The sequence below is a fragment of the Erythrolamprus reginae genome, chromosome 9 (genome assembly GCF_031021105.1).
Source record: "Erythrolamprus reginae isolate rEryReg1 chromosome 9, rEryReg1.hap1, whole genome shotgun sequence".
NCBI lineage: Eukaryota > Metazoa > Chordata > Lepidosauria > Squamata > Dipsadidae > Erythrolamprus > Erythrolamprus reginae.
Genome location: NC_091958.1, coordinates 43,843,908 through 43,869,957, shown reverse-complemented (window position 1 = coordinate 43,869,957; position 26,050 = coordinate 43,843,908). Strand labels below are relative to the sequence as shown.

Below are 26,050 nucleotides of genomic sequence, written 5' to 3'. Positions count from 1 at the left end.
GCACCAAAGTCGCACATGCTTTCTTTAAAAAACCAAAATGGTGGTGTCCAGTCCGATGGGCAGGCCTTGCGCTGCCATCGCTACTGGTTCCCCGAACCACCGACGGCCAGTATGCCCAAACCGGCCATAGATGCCTGGAGCACATGGATTATCCATGAAGTCAGCCCGGAAGAGAATCCACACCTGGGCACAAAGCAAACTTAAGAGCCGTGGAGTTTGGCTAGAACGGACCAAGCAGGCATTAAAACCTTATGAAGCATTTCTAGCATTATCGTGTGGACTAACTCATTGCACCTGCACAATGATACACCGCTAGGCAGAGGCATCAAACTAAGCTTAGGCTGTTAAAAAAATGCTTCTACCTTAAGGGGAAAAAAACCAATTTCTTGCTTGTAGCAAATGCAAATGTTTTTTTTTCTTGTTTTGAGCCGCTCCGAGCATAGTTCCCTATAAGCTGAGCAGTGAGCAATCGCTCACTTAAAAATCATAATCAACTCAGAGTTTTCCAAACCTGCCCAGAAGCCAAGAGGGAAAGAGTGAGAGGGAAGGAGAGAGAGAGGAAGAGAGGAAGAGAGAGAAACAGATAGAAAAAAGAGAGGAAGGAAAAGAGAAAGAAAAAGAATGGGAGTAAGGAAGAGAGAAAGAAAATCAAAATCTAGTTTGAAACTAGCTCAACTATTTAAGTGGCATTTTGATATTGATAGAGTTGCCCTATTATGAGCTCACTGTTATAGACACACAGTACAGTATTTTATTTTGAAATTCTCTGAGGCAAAACAGGGTGGGTTTTTTACTTATTTGTTTGTTTGTTTGTTTGTTTATTTATTATTTCTGTGCCGCCCAAGTCCCGAAGGGACTGCCGCTCAGACACTATACTTTTCCGCCCACCCCCCAAAAAAATTAGAGGGAACACTGGCTCCGAGTCCTCGGAGAGGGGCGCCATACAAAGAAACATAGAAGTCTGACGGCAGAAAAAGACCTCATGGTCCATCTAGTATGCCCTTATACTATTTTCTGTATTTTACCTTATGATGGATATATGTTTATCCCAGGCATGTTTAAATTCAGTTACTGTGGATTTATCTACCACGTCTGCTGGAAGTTTGTTCCAAGGATCTACTACTCTTTCAGTAAAATAATATTTTCTCATGTTGCTTTTGATCTTTCCCCCAACTAACTTCAGATTGTGTCCCCTTGTTCTTGTGTTCACCTTCCTATTAAAAACACTTCCCTCCTGGACCTTATTTAACCCTTTGACATATTTAAATGTTTCGATCATGTCCCCCCTTTTCCTTCTGTCCTCCAGACGATACAGATTGAGTTCATTAAGTCTTTCCTGATACGTTTTATGCTTAAGACCTTCCACCATTCTTGTAGCCTGTCTTTGGACCCGTTCAATTTTGTCAATGTCTATTTGTAAAAATCTAAATAATAATAATAATAATAATAATAATAATAATAATAATAATAATAATAATAATAAATTAAGTGACTCATAGATAGAACCATCTCAGCTAATTCCCTTCCTCTATTTTTATCATCTAGGTCAATGTTTCCCAAACTTCGCAAATTTAAGATATGTGGACTTCAACTCCCAGAATTCCCAACGTGTGCCAAGGATGAAAGACATTGAAATCTAAGATGTACAGTACAAGCTTTGGAAAATATGAATTAGGCCTAATGTTTTACAGCGATCCGGTTTACACATTGAATCAAGAACCACCCCAGTTTAGAGAATAAACCACGAAAGGAGGTGCATCCCTACAGTATGTTAAGCCATAAATCATAGTTAACCAGGGACCACAGCTGGATTCACCTACAATCCTAGACCAAACCAATCCCAAAACAAACCGAAGTGCAACATTATCTGGTTCTTGCTTCACTGAATTAATTAAGACAGCCCTAACTAACTTGAACAGGATGTTAAATTTGATCTCATTGGGTCCATGTTATTAGAGGAGATAATGTTCCTATTCTCTGAATTTTGGCTCTTTAAATGTATTTGATTCTCTACATTGTTCATTCAAACCGTGTACAAGTTTACACACACCAAACATTTTTGCAAGGCTGCGTCCTTATCAATGTGCAGGTAAAAAGCAAGAAATCTGAATTATTTCCCTATTTGTAGTTCCAAAAATAAAAATTCCTGGTAATGAAGTTTCTTAGGGCCTGGCCAAATTTGTTATCCCAAGGATGTACGTAACAGCACTGGTGAAAACAGCACCGAAACCACACGGAGCCTTATCTGTAATCTGACTCCCTGCAAGCCAAATAAACTTGAGCCTAAACAAACCAGGCACTACCATTAGCCAGAACTGCAGCCGGATCAGGCCGCCACCATCTCTGTAACCAGACTAGCAACTATTGTTTAGTTTGCAGATAATTCTTCAATCAAGGACAAACCTGCATAGATTTCAGGGCATTCCTTTCTGGATAAACAACAACAACAACAGCAACAACAACTGAGTTGGAAGGGACCTTGGAGGTCTTCTAGTCCAACCCCCTGCTTAGGCAGGAAACCTACACTACTTCAGACAAATGGTTATCCAACCTCTTCTCAAAAACTTCCAGTGTTGGCACATTCACAACTTCTGGAGGCAAGCTGTTCCACTGATTAATTGTTCTAACTATCAGGAAATTTCTCCTTAGTTCTAAGTTGCTTCTCTCCTTGTTTAGTTTTCACCCATTGCTTCTTGTTCTACCTTGGAAAATAGGTTAACTCCTTCTTCTGAGATATTGGAACACTGCTATCCTGTCTCCCCTGGTCCTTCTTTTCATTAAACTAGCCATGCCCAGTTCCTACAACCGTTCTTCATATGTTTTAGTCTCCAGTCTCCCTAATCCTCTTTGTTGCTTTTCTCTGCACTTTTTCTAGAGTCTCAACATCCTTTTTTGCATCCTGGCGACCAAAACTGAATGCAGGAAACCAAGGCCTTATAATAAAGATTGACAGGCCCCAATTTGTCAACCAAGGTTGGAAAAGGGGCCCCCATTAAAACCCGAAATCCCGGTCAACCCCAGGTTACCTGCTCCGCTCCGTAGACAGTGGCAAACTGCACAAACTCCTCTATCCGGACAAATCCGTCATCATCCTGGTCCAGAGCTCGGAAGACCGTTCGGAGTTGAGGAGCATCTTCCAAACAGCCAGGTAGCTCTTCGCCCAGGTGTTGGGCCTGCCCCAAAGGTAAGTGGGGAGCGAGAGGGTTGGAAGACGGGAGAGGAGGGAGCAAAGTACTACTCGGGGAAGTGGTTGCCACTAAAGGCCTTAACATAGGGGGACCCTGGCCCGTGTGAGAATCCGTGGGGTCCATCTCCTCCATCCAGGAGCAATCCAGAAAGAGCCCCGGGCTGTAGGAAGAGCAGGAGGAGGAAGCGTCCTCTGCTGGAGGGGCTGCTAAATCCAGAAAGAGGGTCTCCGAATTGGGGCAGAAAGGCTCCTCTGCGTCCAAGTCTCCCGGCGTCGTAACTGCCTCCGGTGGTAAATCCGGAGCAAGGGGTCCTTCTGCTAAAGGGCTCCAGAGCTCCACCGCAGCAGCAGCAGCAGCAGCGCTTCCCTCCGGCTCCGGGATGGGCCCGACGGCGTCTGGCAAGCCATCATCTCCCGCACCTGAGTCGCTCTCCCCGAGGCTGATTGGGCCGTCGCGTCCCGGAGAGGCCGGGGGAGCGTCTGGCTCCGACGGGCCGGGCGGGCAGGCTCCGACGGAGGAAGAGGAGGAGGCTCGGCGGGGACCCCGCTCGGCCAGCCCGCGCAGCAGCACCTGCTCCAGGGTGGCGTCTGAGAGCATCCCGGCGCTGGGGGCGCATCCCCCGACGGGGGTCCCTGGAGACCGGACCCTCAGCAGCTCCGGGCCGAGCAGAGGCGGCGGCTGGTGGAGACCCCCCAACCCCCGAGGCTCCGGGGGGCTGCCCGGATTGGCGAGCTCCATGGCCGTCGGGGAAGGTGGCGAGGCAGCCGAGGGTGGCGTCTTTCCAGCCCCTTCCTCCCTCCTCCTCCTCCTCTTCTTCCTCCCCCGGCGGGGGCGTGCGAGCGGAGCCCCCTCCGAGCAGCCGAGGTCTCCGGCCGCCGCCTTCGCCGCCTTCGCCGTCTCTTCCTTCGCCGCTCTTTTGGGGGGCGCAGCCGGGGCGCCTCCATCAGCTCCGCGCCCTTCGCATCGCCGGCAGCCGCTGGTGCTCCTTCGCCGACGGGGCCGCGCAAAAAAGCGGGAGCGCGCCCCCCGCTTCTCCCGGCCCGGGGAGAGAGAGAGGGAAAAAAAGAGGCGGGGGAAGGATGCAAAAGGGGGAGATTTGGAAAAAAAAGAGGGGAGCCGCCTCCCCCCGCAAGGGGCTGCCTGCAAGGCCAAAGGCCGAGCCGAGGAGGGAAGCCCCCACCACCACGGGCTTGCTGGCTGAGCCTACCGGGCGGGAGTCTCCCGGCCCCGCTTGCTTGCAAAAGGCGCCGGGCGGAGGAGGAGGAGGAAGAGGCGGCGGCAGCTTCTTTTTCTCCTCCTTCTTCCCGAGAGCCGGTTGCAGGGAGGAAAGAGCGGCTGAGGCTCGGCTCGGCCTGCCCGGCGGCTCCTCCCCGGCGGAGGAGGGTCGGCTTTGTGCAGCACGGTCCTCGCCCGCTTTCCCCCTCCCTTCCGCGCCAGGCTTGGCTGGTTGGCGTGGGCCCGTCGGCGACAACTGCCCTCCCACCCACCCCGGTCTGGCTCATCAAATTGGGGGTCCCTTCCTAGGAGCTGCTACAATTGAGTAGAGCAGGGGGTCTCCAACCTTGGCAACTTTATGAGGCGTGGACTTCAACTCCCAGAATTCCCCAGCTCCCTTTGCTGGTCTCCAAGCTTGGCTTTGCTAGCTGGGGAATTCTGGGAGTTGAAGTCCACGCCTCATAAAGTTGCCAAGGTTGGAGACATCTGAATTTGACATGTTTATCCATATTATTATTGTTGTTATTATTGTTAGTTGTTGTTGTTGTTGTTATTATTATTATTATTATTATTATTATTATTATTATTATTATTATTATTATTATTATTATTATTGCAGGTAGCCTTTGACTTGCCACCATAATCGCCCCCCCCCAATTCACATCACAAAGAGAGACAGTTGTTAAGTGAGTTTCGCCCCATTTGACGTCCTTGCTTGCCACAGTTGTTGAATGAATCACTGCGGTTGTTAAATAAGACGGTCACTCAGTGGCCTCCCCAGTTCATTTTGCTTGTCAGAAGGTCGCAAAAGCTTTGCTGGCTGGGGAATTCTGGGAGTTGAAGTCCGCCAGGTTTAAGGTTGCCAATGTTGGAGACCCCTGGGGTAGAGGATCCTTTTCTGCAGTGCCTAGGAAGGTAGATAGTCCTCAGCTTACAACTGTTCATTTAGCGACCGTTCAAAGCACACCAACAGTGTGACAGCACACCTTTGCGGCATCCCCCACGGTCCGATAATCCAAATTCCGAAGCTTGGCCACTGGTTCATATTTATGACGGTCTGCAGTGTGGGGTTTCTTTTGGGGGGGGGGTTGTCACGTGATTCCATTGCGACCTTTCTGACAAGCCAAGTCCATTGGGGAAAGCAGATTCCCCATTATTGTTGTGAGCGGCCCCGGGTCTACGGAGGGGGGCAGCATACAAATCTAATAAATAAATAAGATTCACTTAACAACGGAGGGGAGGGGAGACTAACTTACTAACAACAGCTGCAGCGATTCACAACTCAGCCCAAAAGTGACTTATGACCATTTTCCACAATTGCGACCGTTACAGCTTCCCCGCAGCCACGTGATCAAACTTCAGATCACACCTGGCAATTGACTCATATTTATGACCCTTTGGATCATGTGATCCTCTTTGCAACCTTCTGTCAAGCAAAATGAAATGGGGAGGCCAATGAGTAACCATGTTATTAACAACTGCAGTGACTCACTTAACAAGCAAGCCCATGTTACACCAACAACCCGCAGTCTGCATTGGCTGCCGATCAGTTTCCGGTCACAATTCAAAGTGTTGGTTATGACCTATAAAGCCCTTCATGGCACCGGACCAGAATATCTACGAGACCATCTTCTGCCGCACAAATCCCAGCGGCCGGTTAAGTCCCACAGAGTGGATCTTCTCCGGGTCCTGTCGACTAAACAATGTTGGCTGGCGGGACCCAGGGGGAGAGCCTTCTCTGTGGCGGCCCCGGCCCTCTGGAACCAGCTCCCCCCAGAGAGTAGGACTGCCCCCACCCTCTTTGCCTTTCGTAAACCTCTTAAAACCCACCTCTGCTGTCAGGCATGGGGAAACAGAGACATCTCCCCTTGCCTGTGCAGTTTTATGTATGGTATGTTTGTGTGTATGCTTTTTATATAATGGGGTTTTTAGGCTTTTAATGTAAAATTATTATTTTAGACTTTAATATTAGATTTGCTATTGTATATTGTTTTATCACTGCTGTGAGCCGCCCCGAGTCTGCGGAGATGGGCAGCATACAAATCTAATAAATAATAATAATAATAATGTCGTAAAATGGAGGAAACTCATTTAACAACTGTCTCTCTTCGTAATCTGAATTTGGGGGGTGATTGTGGTGTTAAGTCCAGGACTACTTGTAATAATAATAATGTGAATAAACATGCCAGTCTAAATATCTGGGTAAATTATGCAATGAACATGAGGAATTCTGGGAATTCAAGTGCACACCTCATAAAATTGGCAAGGTTGGAGACCTCTGAACCATAATGATAACAATCAGGAGTCTGGTAGCCCCTTTTCCAATTTCTGACTAGATCAGGAATTAATTCTGTTAAAAAGCATCACCTCTCCTGAACTACAGCTCTCTTCATCATGTCTACAGAAACTCAGTGGATTGAAGGTTGATGAAGCGAGCTGGGGTTCACAAAAGCTGACGCCTTTTAACCAAATATAAAAGGTTCTCTGGGACTCTTCCCAATTTAGGGTTTTGCACAAGACACGTGCCTCATTTTGTTCCTGGATAATTTAGCAACTGTATGTTGTGCTAATTCTGTTAATTAATTAACAGAGTTAGCACAACACACAATTAACTGTAATTTATTTAATTAAGGTTAATTCAATAAATCATACCATAGTGTGGCTGGGAAGTATTAGTTTAAACATATTCACAATGATATACATACCAACTTGTATGTGTTTTCATTTTTGCTTGTGGATACTATATTGCTGTTATTTTTGTTTGCTATTTTTGAAGTGATCATGGCAAAACAAGAAGTTGCAAACTTGCAAACATTTGGGGAGCAAAGGCCATCCAGAAAATTGATGCCACTTTCTAAAAGACCACATAATTTCCATAATTTCTTTCTTGTCATTGGGCAACCTCTGTGGCCTGATCCAGACGCCCTGCATCTCAACCAGGATTATTATTATATCCCCCATAAACCTCATTGCAGGAAACAAAAGTTCACAAACTCAACCGGCTGTGCTAATTGTCTGGAGGGTCACCTCTGGTGAACCGTAAGATTTATTGCCTTTTTGTTTTCAGTCACCGCCACTGGTAGACTCCGCAGGCAAGGAGACGCTGGAGTCAGTATTCCAACTCAATGCTCACCTCCAGTAAGCATGCGCGGGAGTGGCGTGGTGGTTTTAGTTCATTTAAAGGGCCAGTAGCTCCCGTTTCAAATATCAAAACTGCCTCTCAGCCCTGAATACAAAATGAGAGATGGGTTTTTCACCGCTGGACATCACAACACACACACACACACACACACACACACACACAAAGAGAGAGAGAGAGAGAATACACCAGTATGTGTAGCAATCCCTTTTGGTACATGGATCTAAGAAACTATGTGCTTCATACTTTCTGCTCTACAGGGGATTCTACACTTATGATAGGTTACTTAATACCTGTTCAAAGTCATGATGGACCTTCCCAGAGCTATGTGCAATCAGCTTTCAGAATTATGACAGCCAAATATTTTTCCGCAGTCACACAATTGGGTGCTTGTTTTTCATTTATGGCTGCTTGCATTGTCCCTTGGTAATGGAACACAATTTTTGGCTAGTTTTGTTTTTGCTAATTTCTGGTATTTACTTCCAGTTCCTGGCCAAAAAAAAATAACAGGTTAAGAAAATGGATTTGCTTAACAATGGCCACATTCACTTAATGACTGTTGTAAAAAGCTGTCATAATGTCCAATCTGGTCATGTGACACTTTGATTTACGATCCCAATTCCTGACTCAATTCTGATCGCTAAGTCAAGAACAACCGAAGGATAATATACAGATTACCGCAATCTGATATAATAGATGAATTTTCATACTATGGAAAGTATGAACGCTTCTTTTACCTTTTTAAGCATGCCAAGTTTTACATCTTCTAATCTTTAATTTCCAAAACTGCCAACACAAACCCGAGCCTTCTATTCAGAGATATACTGCCTCCAAATCTGGAGGATTTACAACGCTTTTCACCGTACTTATTCAGGCATTTATCTATTTCATTTTAAAGGCATTTAATCCAACAAGCATCAGCCCGTTTGCTCTCTAGCCAAATTCTATTTTCCTCTTTTGTTCCATCGCTGCTATGACTAAGAAAGAAATGCCGAATTTTATGCTGAACCTCATCTAGCGACAGGCCTAGAGTGACATCTCCCAAAAGGCTGACGGAAGCCATGACAAAAGCTAAATTTAATCTCATCTCAACTTAATTAAAACCGAATTCAGTCAATACAAATATTCTCCAGTCATGCGTGTAATTAGTTTCTCTGGGACAAGCAACCCTTTTCAACAATTGAAGAAATAATTCTAACTCCCTAAGCATCTCCACCCAGAGCAATAAAGGATGGGACCTGGATTAAACTATGGTTTAAAAAAAAGCCATGGTTAAGTAGCCCAGCGGTGGAATCAAGCAACATGCTAAAAGAAACTCAAGTAACCAACAATGGCTTTGTTTCTAACTTAACTTCAGTGATTCATTTAATAATGGTGGTGCAAAAAAAAGGGGCAAAAGCTATTTAACAACTGTCTTGCTTAACATAGATTTTGAGCTCACTTGGGGTCATAGGTCGAGGACTTCCCTGTTTCCCCTAAAATAAGGCATCCTCTGATAAGCCCAATTGGGCTTTTGAGTGCATGGCAATAAGGCAAGCACTTATTTCAGTGTTCAAAAACATATAAGACAGGGTTTTATTTTCAGGGAAGCATGATAGATAGACCAATGGATAAATGGATGGATGGATGGATAGATGCCTTATTTTCCCCAAAATAAGACACCCCCACAGTATGTTTAACCTCAAATTTGTTTTATCATGCAGTGGCCTCTTTTTTCTTATTTTTAGAAACATTTAAGACCCAAAAAACACCCTGTTATTAGCACTGAATCACATTGTATTTTGGACTCAGAAGGTGTTTGTTTCTTACATCCCCAGAGATCTTTCACTGGTTCTTAATTTAGCGTGCAGCCAAAATCTTGCCCAGCTCCACACATAGGATAGGACGCCAAGTCTATTACAAAGCAAATTAAAAAGGGATGAATTAACTGCATAAGACAGGCAAGGCCTGGGCGAGAAAGGGCCTCCTTGGTATAAAAACATGTCAGTTGTCATTAAAAGCTGGACGTGTTACCGATTATATTTGGGCATCAGAGAAGAAAGCAAACAGGCTTGTCCGAAAGCAATCTTCCGGAGCTTTAAACCAACATGAAAGAATGCAACAGCTATAGACTAACTGACATTTCAAAGGGAAAAATATAAGTATTTTCTTGTTTTTGAAGATGTGAAAAAAGCAGATGGATAAGGATAACAAGCTTCCCCCTCTCTGTCATTTACAACTTTTATGAAGGCCTGAAAGAAAAGCACAGGCCTTTAGAATTAAGCAACTGTTTTTATTTCCCATAATTCCCCTCAGCACTCAACGTAACTCTGCTGAAGGGCATTCTGGGAAATATAAAGGTTCACCCTGCCTCTTCTAGATTCCATTTTTTCCCCTCTTCTCTATTTGTGAGGTGGTTATTGTTATCGTTGTTGTTGTTGTTGTTGTTGTTGTTGTTGTTGTTGTTATTATTATTATTATTATTATTATTATTATTTTAACCTCACGTGGTTGGTAAATCCACAGTAACTGAATTTAAACATGCCTGGAATAAACATATATCCATCCTAAGATAAAATGCTGTCAATCTTCTATCTTTCTATTATTTATAAGATTTACATGCCGTCCCTCTTCGAGGACTCAGTGCGACTCACAATAAACAAGTACAAAACATGAAGCAATCTAATATTAAAATATTCTACAAATCTCTATACTAAAACACATAGAAATCTAAATTCTAAACCCCTTATATATTTAAAACCCAATCATCCACATTCATCCTATCATTCTTCACTCATAGACCGGGGTAGATGTTAAAATTTCAGTGACCCCAGGCCTATAGGCAGAGATGCGTTTTCAAGGCCTTACGGAAGACTTGTTTGTTTGTTTTAAGATGCACGGACTTCAATTCCCAGAATTACAGTGGTACCTCTACTTACAAACTTAATTCATTCTGTGACCAGGTTCTTACGTAGAAATGTTTGTAAGAAGAATCATTTTTTCCCATAGGAATCAATGTAAAAGCAAATAATGTGTGCGATTGGGGAAACCACAGGGAGGGTGGAGGCTCTGTTTCCTCCCAGGAGATTCCTAGAGAGGCCCCACGGAGGCTTCTTTCTGCCTTTTCCGGCCCTGTTTCCTCCTAGGAGATTCCTAGAGAGGCCCCACGGAGGCTTCTCCCTGCCTTTTCTGGTTACAGTTTCGGAGGCTAGGGTTTATAAGTGGAAAATGGTTCTTGGGAAGAGGCAAAACAATCTTGAACACACGGTTCTTATCTAGAAAAGTTTGTAAGCAGAGGCGTTTGTAGGTAGAGATACCATTATGTTTGGCATGAGCCCTTAATAAACACTTTTCTTGGGTCCTATATATCTACTCCTACCAACCCACCACTTCAATCCCTCCTCTTGCATTCTGTCTCTTCCTTACCAACCTCAGGAGGACCATCCTCCCTGGAGCTCCAAAGCATTTTCATATCTGGAAAAAAGTCTTTTAACAAGAGGAAAGGAATAAAAGGACAAGATTTTCTGATTAATTTCTCCTTAGCCAGGAATTGAACTCCAGTTGTCCACTCCTGAATAATTAACTGTACATTTCTCAAGGCCAGAACAAGCTTTTAAAATGTTAAATGCCGCCCTGCATTTGAGCAAATGTATGTATGTATTGTATATATACACAGAAAGAGAGAGAGAGAAAGAGAGAGACAACCCTCTTCTAAAGAGCCATTCGTAAATATGGAATTTGAGCAGACAAGCAGATTACAGAATTTGCAGTCTAAAATTTGAACCAGAGAGGAAACTGGAAGGTGTTTTCACACCCAAGAAGTCAACTTGGGGTGGATGTCAGAATCAGATAGATTTTATCACTTTGGTTTTCTATTTATACAGGTGAAAGTCAAAAAATTAGAATATCATGCAAAAGTTCATTTATTTCAGTAATGCAACTTAAAAGATGAAACGTTATTTATTTATTTATTTATTTATTCATTCATTCATTCATTCATTCATTCATTCATTCAATTTTTATGCCGCCCTTCTCCTTAGACTCAGGGCGGCTTACAACATGTTAGCAATAGCACTTTTTAACAGAGCCAGCCTATTGCCCCCATATTGTAATATGAGAGAGACTTGTTACATGCAAGGTAAGATAGTTAAAGCCGTGCCCGTGATATGTCCTAAGTGATGATTATGGGGTACAGCTCATGAAAACCCCAAATCCACCATCTCAGGAAATTAGAATATTATATGCAGTCAATAAAACAAAGATTGTACACAGAACAATATCAGACCTCTGAAAAATATAAGCATCTCAGAAAATTAGAATATTACCTGCGATCACTAAAACAAGGAGATGGTGGATTTGTCAATTTTGACAAATCACAGCTTGAACTATCTTGCTTTGCATGTAATGAGTCTCTCTCGTGTTTTAAGTTGCATTACTGAAACAAAAGAATTTTTTGCACAATATTTTATTTTTTTGAGTTTCACCTGTATCCTATTTGTGATGGGGAGGAGGAGGTATTTACATTGTACACTGTCCAGAATCACTGCCCAGAAGTCCAAATGAAAAGGCCTTATAAATCAGTAAATAAGATTATGTGTTATCCACGCCCATGTCAACTCTTTTACTTTCCTTTTGAACTTGCCTGCCTGGTGTATCTAATCAAATAGTCTCAGGGACCCCCCCCTTGGGAGCTACAATTGGGGAAACAGAGGCAACAGCACTGAGCTAAGTCATCTGCAACAGACAAGATGCATTTTGGGGAGACGGGACAAAATACCCTCCCTGTTAAAAAGGACCAGCATGCTCTTGCCCCAAGCTCAAGATAACCGCCTGGTCAAAAGCCTGCATCCTTGGAGACAAGGGATGCTTCCCGCCTCCAGCACCTGCCTGTTACTATAGCTACGCAAAGAATTGCCAAGAGTGGCAGCTTCAGGAATCCCATTGGCTCTGGAGAGGAAGGAAGGATTAATTGCTTAGCAACAATTCACTTGACAACTCCGTGACAGGGAAAGGCAGAAACCCACCCTGGGAAAGGCAAAGGGGCTGTTGGGGGGGAAGTGGACGTGAACAATGGGTTCTGGAATTCCTATCTTGTACTTCTTTGTCCACGTTTCTAAGCCAGATGCCTTTAAACCAAATGGCACAAATGCACCAGCCGCCTCGTGGCCGTTCCTCCTTTGCAAACTGGCTTTCAGATAGACTATCCCCAGTCCTGGAAGCTCCATTTCTGACCCGAGGCTATAAAAATACGGTACCTTTTCCCGAGGAAGTGTTTGTACATCTATTTTTTCCTTTAAAATCTCCTAAAAGCAGCCTTAAAACATTATTTGCATTTTTGTGTGTTGAACCAAGAGATGAGGATCCAGCTTCAGAATTGTTTTTGCCACTATAATAAGGGCATTTTTAAAAATCATTTTCAAAAATAATAATTTTGGAGGTTAGAACATACAAGGCCCATTCCTGCTCTTAGCACGTTGTATAAGTTCACCACCACCACATTTTTAAAAAGGCGAGAAACTTTGGTGTCACCCTTTAAGCTGGGGCTGTCAAACCTTGGCAGCTTATTAAGACTAGTGGACTTCAACTCCCAGAATTCCCCAGTCAGCATGGGGCAGCTGGGGAATTCTGGAACTTGAAGTTCACATGTCTTAAAGTGGACAGGTTTGGACACCCCTGCTGTAAGCAATTGCCCTGTGCCCCCGTCCCAGTGATCAGGAATTTAAAAAGTACAGACCCTGGGAAGAAATAAGGGTTGACCATCTCTACAATATTCCATCAAACACATCCAACCATCCCGGAGCAAATCTTTCCTTGGAATGGCTACTGAATGGGTTGACAGAACTACAAGACGAACAAGAACTTCTGCATGGCATCAGGAAGGGTATCCGGTCAGTAAATGCTCAGCTCTATCCTGTCGCCCTGATTCCGCCCCAAATTAGGGGATTTGCAGGGTTGTAATAAAAGGAGTTTGTTGAAAAGTAGAGTATTTATTTTATTAGGGGTGTAGACCTGGGGCAGATGATGTCACACACAGCAGGAGCCTGATAAATGCAGACTCACCACGTGGGACCCGAAATTGGGATTGAGAATGAACTGGGAATGATACGAAGGTTTACAATCCAATCATAGTCAAAGCAGTTTCTGCCGCTGGTGGACTTCGGCCTCAACCACCCTTCTGGTTGTGGGTGAGCAAGATGCAGTCTGTAGCTTTTTGTGCCACCACCATCACCAATCCTTGTGCGACAAAGACCCTATCCTACAAGCCAGCTTGGCCCAGGTTACCTAAACTACCTTTGTAACTAGGAAAGGTGAGTGCCCATTATCCATATAATGCTACAGACGGTTTGCGGAGAAGAACTGAAGATGCTTCCATAAAATATCCGGGGTCCATTCCTCATTTTTCTCTCTTTAGTTCCGTGCTCCAGAAATCTGTAACAAACCAAGGAGACAGGAAGTGACCTTGATGGGATATTCAAATAGATGGAAGGGGGGACAACAAGAAATATCCAGAGTAGAGAAATATGACCTTGAAATTCACAATTCAAAGTGTTGGTTATGACCTATAAAGCCCTTCATGGCACCGGACCAGAATATCTCCGGGACCGCCTTCTGCCGCACGAATCCCAGCGACCAGTTAGGTCCCACAGAGTGGGCCTTCTCCGGGTCCCGTCGACTAAACAATGTCGTTTGGTGGGACCCAGGGGAAGAGCCTTCTCTGTGGCGGCCCCGACCCTTTGGAACCAACTCCCCCCAGATATCAGAGTTGCCCCCACCCTCCTTGCCTTTCATAAGCTCCTTAAAACCCACCTCTGTCGTCAGGCATGGGGGAATTGAGACTTTCCCTCCCCCTAGGCTTATAAAATTTATGCATGGTATGTTAGTATGTATGATTGGTTTTTAAATTGGGGTTTTAAATTAACTTACACTTAAATATTGGATTTGTTTACATTGTATTATTATTGCTGTAAGCCGCCTCGAGTCTGCGGAAAGGGGCGGCATACAAATCTGATTAATAAATAAATAAAACATATTGTGGAATTCAAAAGGTAGACTTGGGGAGTGGTGATATTTATAAGTGACCTTAGAATTGAGTGAGTGGGCAACAAGGGGGCAAATGCATTTCAACCTAAACAAGTGCAAAGTTATGCATATTGGGACAAAGGATCATATTTCAGATCAGAAACGATCAAGTAGATGAGTAGCAAACTCAGGGTCAGACTATAAAGTCCGTGGGGAATAGATGTACTTTCAGGCTTGTCAAGATTGTTGTCCACCTGACAAAGAAATACATGTCAGAATATTCATGAACTGGAATAGATGAATAGGCATGGCAACAGATCAGCCAATGGGGACTGTTTGGAAACAGAAACTGAAGCATGTTGTGATGAGATCTGAGTCTGTGCAGAAGCTAGTCTGCTGACCAAAACTGAAACTGTTCTCTCCTCTGCCTGTGTTTTTTGCCTGGAATGCTCTATCTGCTGTTATAATATGTGTTATGTATATAAGAGAAGTTAATGAATCCTGAATCAGTTATCTGCGTGTGCTTTCTGGATTTGACTACTGCAACAAACTCTGACAATCCAGAGCATGCCTAGAAGGACTATCTCTAACTTTATTGTAAGGTTACATTAATAGAATCTTGCAGGTCTGAAAGTATATTTCTCTCCCATCACCTTTATAGCCCAAGAAAGTAGGGAGGGCCCCTTCTGAGATGTTTGCTATGCCCCATTCTCTCTGCAGACTCAGGTGCCTCTTATCCGACTGCCGTCTGGTCTGCCGGCACTTCCAAGATTACTCCAAGATTATTACAAACCATTTACATAGGGAGTTGAAATCCACGTAGGGTCCTTTACATAGGATCATACCTAAGATTTTGCAGTTCCAACACAGAAATCGGCCTTTAGAACATTGAAAATTAGGTGGGATGTGGTAGGTGGGGAAAAAAGAACTAACTGGAATTGCTGTAGAAAAAGAGAGATGAGGCTATAACAAATAGGTTGGATGGGGATGTGGTAGTCCTCTTCAAATATCTGAAGGACTGTCCCATTATAGAAGGTTTGGACTTATTCTTACTTGCTCCAGGGGGTGAAACTAGAAGGATGTGGATCAGATGTTAAGAAGAACATGACCTTAAGAGTCCCAAAGGTGCTTTTTCAAGAGGCCACTGGAGTTTCTGGTTTTTCTTTGAAGACATTTCGCTTCTCATCTAAGAAGCTTCTTCAGCTCTGACTGGATGGTGGGTGAGAACTAAAGAAGCATCTTGGATGAGAAGTGAAACATCTTCAAAAGAAAAAAAAAACAAGGAAGTCCAGTTGCCTCCTGAAAAAGCATCTTTGGGACAACCATGCCCTGGAGGACTGAGAATCTCTACAGACCTTTAGCTATACAATTTGGGATGGACACCCTTTGAATGGCATGGGCATAGGGATAGATTTCCAGAAGAAAAAATTGCAGACTACAGGAACCATTTGCATTACTCAGGTGACCTTAGGGACACAGATAAACCTCCAAGTGGCCTCAAGGACCCTCTAAAAGGGTGCAAATGACCAGCTTTGTCTGCAAGGAACATAAATCCTTCCATCCCCCAGAGCTGAAGAAGCTTCTTGGATGAGAAGCGAAACATCTTCAAAGAAAAAACAGAAAGTCCATTTGCCTCTTGATAAAAGCACCTTTGGGACAACCATGACTTGGAGGACTCAGAATCTCCATAGACATTGACTCCAAGACCTATCAATCCGCAGAATGGATCAAAGCAGTGATTCTTAAACTTTGGCCCGTAGACCTCTGGGTTCATCACAGGAGGCCTGTGAAGGCTTGAGGAAAAAATGCTATGGTTTAAATTTTAGGTCTTGAGGGTCCATGGCCATCAACGATACTTACAGAGGGTTCGTGATGAAGCAAAACTTAACAACAACTGAATTACAGTATTGTACTCTTCACTGGCGGTTTGAAAACAGAGGCTGGATAGTTTATCCAGCAGTATAATTCTATAGCGTGCAGGGTTGTTATTATTATTATTATTATTATTATTATTATTATTATTATTATTATTATTATTATGATACTCAGTTATACATGTCCACCCCATGTCCAGTCAACGAAGCAGTGCCTGGAGGAGTGGCTGTGGGTCTTGCCTCCCAAGGACAATTCCATCTGTCCGTCCATTACCCTGGGGGGGGGGACTATTGACCCCCTCAGAGAGGGTTCGCAACTTGGGCGTCCTCCTCGATCCACAGCTGACATTGGAACATCATCTTTCGGCTGTGGCGAGGAAGGCGTTTGCCCAGGTTCGCCTGGTGCACCACTTGCGGCCCTATTTGGACAGGGAGTCATTGCTCACGGTCACTCATGCCCTCATCACCTCGAGGTTCGATTACTGCAACACTCTCTACATGGGGCTGCCTTTGAAAAGCGTTCGGAAACTTCAGATCGTGCAGAACGCAGCCGCGAGAGCCATCGTGGGGCTTCCCAGATTTGCCCATGTTTCTTCAACACTCCGTGGCTTGCATTGGCTGCTGATCAGTTTCCGGTCACAATTCAAAGTGTTGGTCATGACCTTTAAAGCCCTACATGGCATTGGACCAGATTACCTCTGGAACCGCCTGCTACCGCACGAATCCCAGCGACCGATAAGGTCCCACAGAGTTGGCCTTCTCCAGTTCCCGTCGACTAAACAATGTCGTTTGGCGGGCTCCAGGGGAAGAGCCTTCTCTGTGGCGGCCCCGGCTCTCTGGAACCAACTCCCCTCGGAGATTAGAATTGCCCCCACCCTCCCTGTCTTTCGTAAACTACTCAAGACTCACTTATACCGCCAGGCATGGGGGAGTTGAGATATTCCTTCCCCCTAGGCCATTACAAGTTATGCATGGTATGTTTGTGTGTATGTTTGGTTTTATAATAGGGGTTTTTAGTTGTTTTTTATTATTGGATTGTACATGTTGTGTTTATTATTGTTTTTAGCCGCCCCGAGTCTACGGAGAGAAGCGGCATACAAATCCAATAAATAATAATAACAACAACAACAACAACAATTATTATTATTATTATTACTATTATTATTATTATTATTATTATTATTATTATTATTATTATTATTTATTAGATTTGTATGCCGCCCCTCTCCGTAGACTTGTTGGGCTTGATGACCTCTCAGGCCCCTTCCAACTCATAAGATTCTAATGACATAAACTAGGCATAACACAGACAAAAGGATTTAAAAAAAGGGCTAAGGTATCATCTTTTCCTCTTTTTTTTTTTAAAGCCAGAAAGACAAGTTCTTGTGAACTTTGAATTGCTTGTGGGGTTTATTGGTGATCCATTTAAAGCCCAGCCTAATTACGGAACAGCAGGGAGAGATGGAAGTGGAGGGTCCAAAGGGGAATCCGCTCTGCCTATTGATTTCAAATTTACTCCCCTTCAGATCAAATTTACTCCCTTTCAGATTTCTGTCCCTCGCCCAACTGAATTAGAACCACGTAGCCAATTGGCCTCAAATATTAACTGTGGCTATATTTGGTGCCAAGCCATAGAATTTTATCATGGTTTATCCAACCATAGAAACATAGAAGACTGACGGCAGAAAAAGACCTCATGGTCCATCTAGTCTGCCCTTATACTATTTCCTGCATTTTATCTTACAATGGATCTATGTTTATCCCAGGCATGTTTAAATTCAGTTATTGTGGATTGACCAACCACGTCTGCTGGAAGTTTGTTCCAAGGATCTACTACTCTTTCAGTGAAATAGTATTTTCTCACATTGCTTCTGATCTTTCCCCCAACTACCTTCAGATTGTGTCCCCTTGTTCTTGTGTTCACTTTTCCTACTAAAAACACTTCCCTCCTGAACCTTATTTAACCCTTTAACACATTTAAATGTTTCGATCATGTCCCCCCTTTTCCTTCTGTCCTCCAGACTATACAGATTGAGTTCATGAAGTCTTTCCTGATACGTTTTATGCTTAAGACCTTCCGCCATTCTTGTAGCCCGTCTTTGGACCCGTTCAATTTTGTCAATATCTTTTTGTAGGTGAGGTCTCCAGAACTGAACACAGTATTCCAAATGTGGTCTCACCAGCGCTCTATATAAGGGGATCACAATCTCCCTCTTCCTGCTTGTTATACCTCTAGCTATGCAGCCAAGCATCCTACTTGCTTTCCCTGTTGCCCGACTACACTGCTTTAACCATGATAAACAGGCTATGCTGTACATTACATGATAAGCCTAAATAGCTGGGTTTGCATGATGCATTAAGCCAGTATCACCCACTCTTTGCAACTTTAAAGATATACAGTATGGACTTCAACTCCCAGAATTCCTCAGCTGTCCAAACGGACACCAACTTCCAGACTAGCCCAGCCAGCAGGATTCTAGGAACTGATATCCACACATCTTAAAAAGTTGCAAAGTTTGGAAAACACTGCAGTGCAGTGGCCCAAAAGCTTTGAGGCACCAGGGACCTGGTCCATGGAGAAAGGCTTTTCTGTGGACCAGAAGGGAAGGGGCGTGGTATTGCATGCTGCCTGCATCCCACGGATGGGTCTACACTTGTTTGCGTGGACCAGTCGCTGGTATGCTGTGAACCGATGCAGATCTATGGACCAGGGGTTGGGGACTCCTGCTGTACTGTACTAAACCAAAAGATAAATTCTCTTATGTAGTGGAATGTAGTCTGGATTCCCCAGGAGGGAGGGGGCACATTCCAGGGGACCAAGAGAGAGTTAACTTTAGATTCTTTGACTGGGCAAAGCGTGTTCCTCCCTATAAGTCAGAGGCCGGTCAGATCTCACAGAGTTGGCCTTTTCTGGGTCCCGTCAGCCAAGCAGTGCTGCCTGGCAGGACCACAAGGAAGGGCCTTCTCTGTGGTGGCCCCGGCCCTCTGGAATCAACTCCCCTCGGAGATTCGAACTGCTCCCACCCTCCTGGCCTTTCGAAAGACTTTAAAAACACTTCTGCGCTATGGCAGGGAATGCAACCTGGACCAGGTGACTCAGAGGAGACCTGCTTGCAAAGTCACCGAGCGGGAAAGAAACTTCACCTATAGCTTAGCTATACCCAACAGTGAGGGAAAGGAATTCTCCGCGGTCATCCAGTGTCCACCGTCCACCACAAGCGTTGTGCCGGTCACGTACGACGAGAGCGGGCTGACCAGATAGAGGACGCTATGAGCGATCTCGGTCTTGTTCCCGGCCCGCTGGAGGGGAATGTTCTGGAAGTAGTGGTTGGATTCCAAGCTGGGTGGAACTAGAACAAAAGAAAAGCATGACGTTGGCCCGTTTAAGAAGAACCAGGAGCGTGGAAGGACATTAGCCCACAGACCAATCCCAGTGGTTTCCACATGGTGTGGTCCAAAAAAACAAAATGGCGGCCACCACGCTGTCATTATTAATTTTAGGCAATCCTGATGAAATAGTTGGTGTGGTGAGAGGGTCCTCTCCACCTTTTTGAGCCTTTAAAGTTTTTAACCCTGCAAACACTCTACGAGTTTGCAGAGAGGGGCGGCATACAAATCTAATAAATATTATTTATTAGATTTGTATGCCGCCCCTCTCCATAGACTTGGGGCGGCATAATAATAATAATAACAACCCTATCTTTGAATTCTGTTTTTTTTAAACCTATTTTTTTTATTTTCTCCAACATAGAATAAAAAACGATTGTGTTGTGTTTCCAACACAATATCAAGCTTATTATCAAACATATACAAATTTTCCTTTTTTACTTTGTAATTCAATGGAGACTCTTGTATCTTTTTCTTTCACAGAAGGACTCTACAAACATATAATATCTTATATATTTAATAAACCTCTTAAAATATACCTTTTCTCCATCCAATATTAAAACATTACAATAACCTATGCATTAATCGCTGCGCATCAAATTCACATCTTATTTTGATCTTACAAATCTATTGAACTAATTGTTCCAATAACTAATTATCTTATACAGTGTTCCCTTGATTTTCGCGGGTTTGAACTTCGCAAAAAGTCTATACCACGGTTTTTAAAAAATATTAATTAAAAAATACTTTTTTCCCTATACCACGGTTCCCCCCCCCCGATGACGTCATATGTCATCGCCAAACTTTCATCTGCCTTTAATAAATATTTTTTTTAATAAACTTTAATAAATAAACATGGTGAGTAATAATCTAAATGGTTGCTAAGGGAATGGAAAATTGCAATTTAGAAGTTTAAAGTGTTAAGGGAAGGCTTGTGATACTGTTCATAGCCAAAAATAGTGTATTTATTTCCGCATCTCTACTTCGCGGAAATTCGACTTTCGTGGGCGGTCTCAGAACGTATCCCCGGCGAAAAGCGAGGGAACACTGTAATACATAGTTTTATAATTCTGTTTTTAATGCTGTTCTTATTTATGCTTTTTTATTTGTGACATGTTATTTATTTATTTTTATTTTTTCTCCATAGTTTCCATGTACACATCTATGCATATACCATAAAACATATCAAAACATACATAACACTGGTCAACACCAAAAAAATCATTAGCAAAGGTAATACTGTATGTCTGTTTTATGGAGTTTGATGTGCCGATTCCAAAAACATGCTTAGTTTTGCTCTGTCACTTAAAGTTTCTGATATAGAAGCATTTTTGTTATTACGTTATTTCTACATTTTCAATGTATATGGTAACTACTTTTTCTTAATGTCGCCAGTATATTTCCTATATCTTATAATGATGATGCTTCTCCATGGAAACTAGACCTGCTACAGAAAAACTATATACATTTTTGAAATCAGAACAAAAAATGATTCAGAAAAGTAGAAGATCAACTGCGATGATTACAAAAAAAATCTTTTTGTAGACCTGTGTAATTATACATTTTTCCAATCATTAATTAATGTCGCAGTTTTGCATCTATTTTATACTACTATTTACCAGTTTGCTTTTCCTCAAACAAATCTCCAATAATTCTTACCCCACACTTTATATATAGTCACCTTTTTCAACAGCTGTTCTCTCAGAAGACTGGAATGTTGTCTTAGTAGCTCTCTCAGAAGCTGTCTTAGAAGTTACCTTACAAGCTGTTCTCACTTCAGAAGACTTACCTAAGCGACGGTACCCCTCTGTGCCCGAGATGGGACCAGGGGCGACACTATTCACTCTAATTCGTTGGGGCCCCCACTCCACAGCCAGGTGCTTCGTCATAGCCTCTGTGAAGAGACAGATGGGTTTAAAAATACTCAGAATAGCCCCGGGGAAGTCCAAAATTAGAACTATAGAGAGTTTCGTGATTCAAAAGACTAAGGAGCAGGGGTTCTCGACCTTTCTAATACCACGGCACCTTAATACAGTTCCTCGTGTTGTGGTGACCCCCAATCATAAGTCTAGCACCAATTCTCCCAACAGAGCTTTAAACATAGAAACATAGAAGTCTGACGGCAGAAAAAGACCTCATGGTCCATCTAGTCTGCCCTTATACTATTTCCTGTATTTTATCTTAGGATGGATATATGTTTATCCCAGGCATGTTTAAATTCAGTTACTGTGGATTTATCTACCACGTCTGCTGGAAGTTTGTTCCAAGGATCTACTACTCTTTCAGTAAAATAATATTTTCTCATGTTGCTTTTGATCTTTCCCCCAACTAACTTCAGATTGTGTCCCCTTGTCCTGCCAATCAATGTTCCTGATTGGCAGGAAGGTTAGAAAGACACCCCCACTGTAAACACCTGATTGGTTGGACTGTAAAAATATGTTCCAGAATAGAAGCTTTAGTTCCTAACACCATGGGAAATTTGTCCTTTCCCAAGGACCCAAAGGGGTCCCGACCCCTAGGTTGGGAACCACTGCTATAGAGGGCTTCATGTTGTTATGGCTGTTAGTTGTGAAGCCATGTCTGACCCATCGCAACCCCATGGACAACGTTCCTCCAAGCCTTTCCTGTCCTCTATCATCCTCTGGAGTCCATTTAAGCTCACACCGACTGCTTCAGTGACTCCATCCAGCCACTTCATTCTCTGTCGCCCCCTTCTTCTTTTGCCCTCAATCATTCCCAGCATTCGGCTCTTCTCCAGCGAGTCCTCCCTTCTCCTTAGGTGGCCAAAGTCTTTGAGTTTCATCTTCAGGATCTGGCCTTCTAAAGAGCAGTCAGGGTTGATCTCCTCTAGGACTGACTGGTTGGATCGCCTTGCAGTCCAAGGGACTCGCAGGAGTCTTCTCCAGCACCAGAGGTCAAAGGCCTCAATTTGACGCTCACCCTTCCTTATGGTCCAACTTTCACAGCCATACATTGCAACCGGGAAAACCACAGCCTTGACTATACACGCTTTTGTTTGTCTCTGTTTTTTCAGTATGCTGTCTAGATTTGCCATAGCTTTCCTCTCCAGGAGCAAGTGTCTTTTAAAATCTGCCTGTAGTCCCCATCTGCGGTGATCTTGGAGCCCAGGAAAATAAAATATGTCCCTACCTCCATTTCTCCCCCATCTATTTGCCAGGAAGTGAGAGGGCCAGATGCCATGATCTTAGTTTTCTTAATGTTGAGTTTCAAGCCAGCTTTTGTGCTCTCCTTCTTCACCCGCATCAAGAGGCTCTTTCGTTTCTCTTCATTTTTTGACATTATAGTGGTATCATCTGCATATCTAAGGTTCTTGATATTTCTCCCGGCAATCTTCATTCCAACTTCTGATTCATCTAGCCCCTGCCTTTCTTTCAGGATTAAGACCCCTTTTTTTTTGAAGGAGGAAGAGAATACAGCTCATGAAATGAAAGCATAATTTGGAGATACACAATCATGGTCCCAATCAAGAACATGTATTCTTGGCCCTTGGCCAGTGCAGGCCTGCAAAAAATGTTACTACCACACTTTGGGCGTGGCTTATTTTTTGAGTGTGGCTTGCCAGCCATGTGACCAAGTGGGAGTGGCTTGACAATCATGTGACTTGAAGGAATCCTGAAGGACTCGGGCGGCTTACAATATTAATATCAATATTAATATCAATATCAATATTAATTATATTAATATTAATATTAATAATTAAAATATTAATATTAATAATTAATAATAATAATTTACTAGATTTGTATGCCACCCCTCTCCGAAGACTCAGGGCGGCTCACAACACAATACACAATGTACAAACCCAATATTTTTAAAAAAAGATTAGAACCCTTATCATAAAAATTAATCACACAACCCAACCAAACCATACAAAAATTTATTTATTTATTATTTGGATTTGTATGCCGCCCCTCTCCGAAGACTCGGGGCGGCTCACAACAAGTGTAAAACAAATCATAAATAATTCAATTAATTAAAATATTTAAAGATTTTAAAAACCCCATATACTAACAGACACACACACAGGCATACCATGTATAAATTAAATGTGCCCAGGGGGAGATGTTTAGTTCCCCCATGCCTGACGGCAAAGGTGGGTTTTGAGGAGTTTACGGAAGGCAGGAAGAGTAGGGGCAGTTCTGATATCTCTGGGGGGAGTTGGTTCCAGAGAGTCGGTGCCGCCACAGAGAAGGCTCTCCCCCTGGGTCCCGCCAACCGACATTGTTTAGTTGACGGGACCCAGAGGAGGCCCACTCTGTGGGACCTAATCGGTCGCTGGGATTCGTGCTGCAGAAGGCGGTCTCGGAGATATTCTGGTCCGATGCCATGAAGGGCTTTAAAGGTCATAACCAACACTTTGAATTGTGACCAGAAACTGATCGGCAGCCAATGCAGACTGCGGAGTGATGGTGAAACATGGGCATACCTGGGTAAGCCCATGACTGCTCTCGCAGCTGCATAAATCATAGTAGCTAAGGAGAATATCAACTTCCCCAAGCCTGGCGACATAGGGGGGGTGCTTGCAAAAGGCAAGGAGGGTGGGGGCAGTTCTAATCTCCAGGGGGAGTTGATTCCAGAGGGCCGGGGCCGCCACAGAGAAGGCTCTTCTCCTTGGTCCCGCCAGACGGCATTGCTTAGTCGACAGGACCCAGAGAAGGCGAACTCTGTGGGACCTAACCGTGCGACAGAAGGCGGTTCCGAAATACAAATAGGTACAGAGCAATAAAAAGAAGTCGAATATAATCTAAACTATGTAAAACCCAGTATTAAAAGAAACCCAGCTAATATAAAGCAGTCGTAATCCCATACATATATACCATTCATGTGGCCCTGTCAATTGTTAGTTCATGGCCCCCCAGGCTTGCTGGCAAAGCCAGGTCTTTGTGGCCTTACGGAAGGCCAGTAGAGGGGTAATGGTTCCATAGAGCTGGGGCGGCCACAGAGAAGGGCCCACCAACCTGCATTGCTTTGTCGACGGGACCCGGAGGAGGCCAACTCTGGGTGTTCTTATTGGTCTCTGGGAGGTATGTGGCAATATCCATCATCCTCAGCGAGTGAGGCCCTCAACCTTGGACAGAGCTACCAGTGAGAAAAAAAGAGGGGACGCAGAGTAGTGGGTCTTCATACCTACGGCCGCCTTGGCGGTCCCAGCATGCATCTGGAGAGCCTGGCCCCTGTAGCTGAGGGTCGCTGTGATGTTGACAATGCTGCCGCCATTTTCCTACATGGAGAAAGCAAGCGGAAAGGTTGAGGTCAACATCTAAAGATGCCTTGTGGCATTTAAGAAATAGAATAAAACGGCAAGCGGCGAACTGAAGCCTCATCTCTCCCAGGGTGAAATGTCCAGTCAGGGATGTCCACAGAGGAATTAAAAAATTCTGATTCTTCTTGATTATTCAACCGCCTCGTCATCATCTCTAGCTTTGCACATTCTATAATTTTCCTAAATGCCTCCTCTTCTTTAGGTATTTCCATTTCTTTCCATCTTTGTGCAAAGACAATCCTAGCAGCTACTAAAATATGAGTTATTAAATAATATATTTCTTTTTTATATTTATTATTTGTAATACCTAATTTAAAAAAATTCTGGCATTCTCCTAATTTCTTGTTGCGTAATTTCCCTTAACCATCTTTCTACATTATTCCAGTAAAGTTTAAGTTTTTGGCAAGTCCACCATAGATGATAGTAAGAACCAATTTCTTTTTTGCACTTCCAACAGTTAAATTTGAAAATAATATATATATGTAGATTGTTCTGAGTTTGCGGTTGCCTCGTGTAATATTTTGCATGTCTATGCGACGTTTCGGTGAAATCACGTTCACCATCATCAGGCTGAAACTGTAAGCTTCGTGCTGCTGTAAATATAGTTTATTTATATTATATTATACTATATAGTTTATACTATATTTACAGCAGCACGAAGCTTATAACTTCAGCCTGATGATGGTGAATGTGATTTCACCGAAACGTCGCATAGACACTCAAAATATTACATGGGTCAAAACCCGAACTCAGAACAATCTACATACACATACCCGTGAAAATCTACGAAAACAAATATATATATATGTCACATATATATATATATAAATAAATATAAATAAAAAACATCAAGATGGGGCCATAAGTGGAGTGATTCATTCCCACAACAAAAGACGTCGTAACCACAGAAATCCTGGTCTTAACTGCACAGGTAATCTTCAATTTACGACCACAACTGAGCCCC

At 43.4% G+C, this 26,050-nt stretch overlaps 2 protein-coding genes across 4 annotated transcripts in view; both read right to left on the bottom strand.

Annotated features, from left to right (window-relative positions):
* Nucleotides 1–4,560, bottom strand: part of RAB11FIP3 (RAB11 family interacting protein 3) — a 110,701-nt gene extending 106,141 nt beyond the window's left edge. For both annotated transcript variants that reach the window (XM_070761013.1, XM_070761014.1), the window contains exon 1: nt 3,027–4,560. In XM_070761013.1, the coding sequence (XP_070617114.1) occupies nt 3,027–3,926 (900 nt within the window). In that variant the 5' untranslated portion in view covers nt 3,927–4,560. The remainder of the gene's footprint in view (nt 1–3,026) is intronic.
* An 8,928-nt stretch (nt 4,561–13,488) lies between these two features.
* Nucleotides 13,489–26,050, bottom strand: part of DECR2 (2,4-dienoyl-CoA reductase 2) — a 31,347-nt gene continuing 18,785 nt past the window's right edge. Inside the window, exons 7-10 of one of the 2 annotated variants that reach the window (XM_070761012.1) lie at nt 24,951–25,044; nt 21,592–21,696; nt 19,560–19,765; nt 13,489–13,950 (exon numbers count right to left, since the gene is read on the bottom strand). In XM_070761012.1, the coding sequence (XP_070617113.1) occupies nt 19,560–19,765; nt 21,592–21,696; nt 24,951–25,044 (405 nt within the window). In that variant the 3' untranslated portion in view covers nt 13,489–13,950. The remainder of the gene's footprint in view (nt 13,951–19,559; nt 19,766–21,591; nt 21,697–24,950; nt 25,045–26,050) is intronic. The other variant, XM_070761011.1, reaches the window with a different exon arrangement.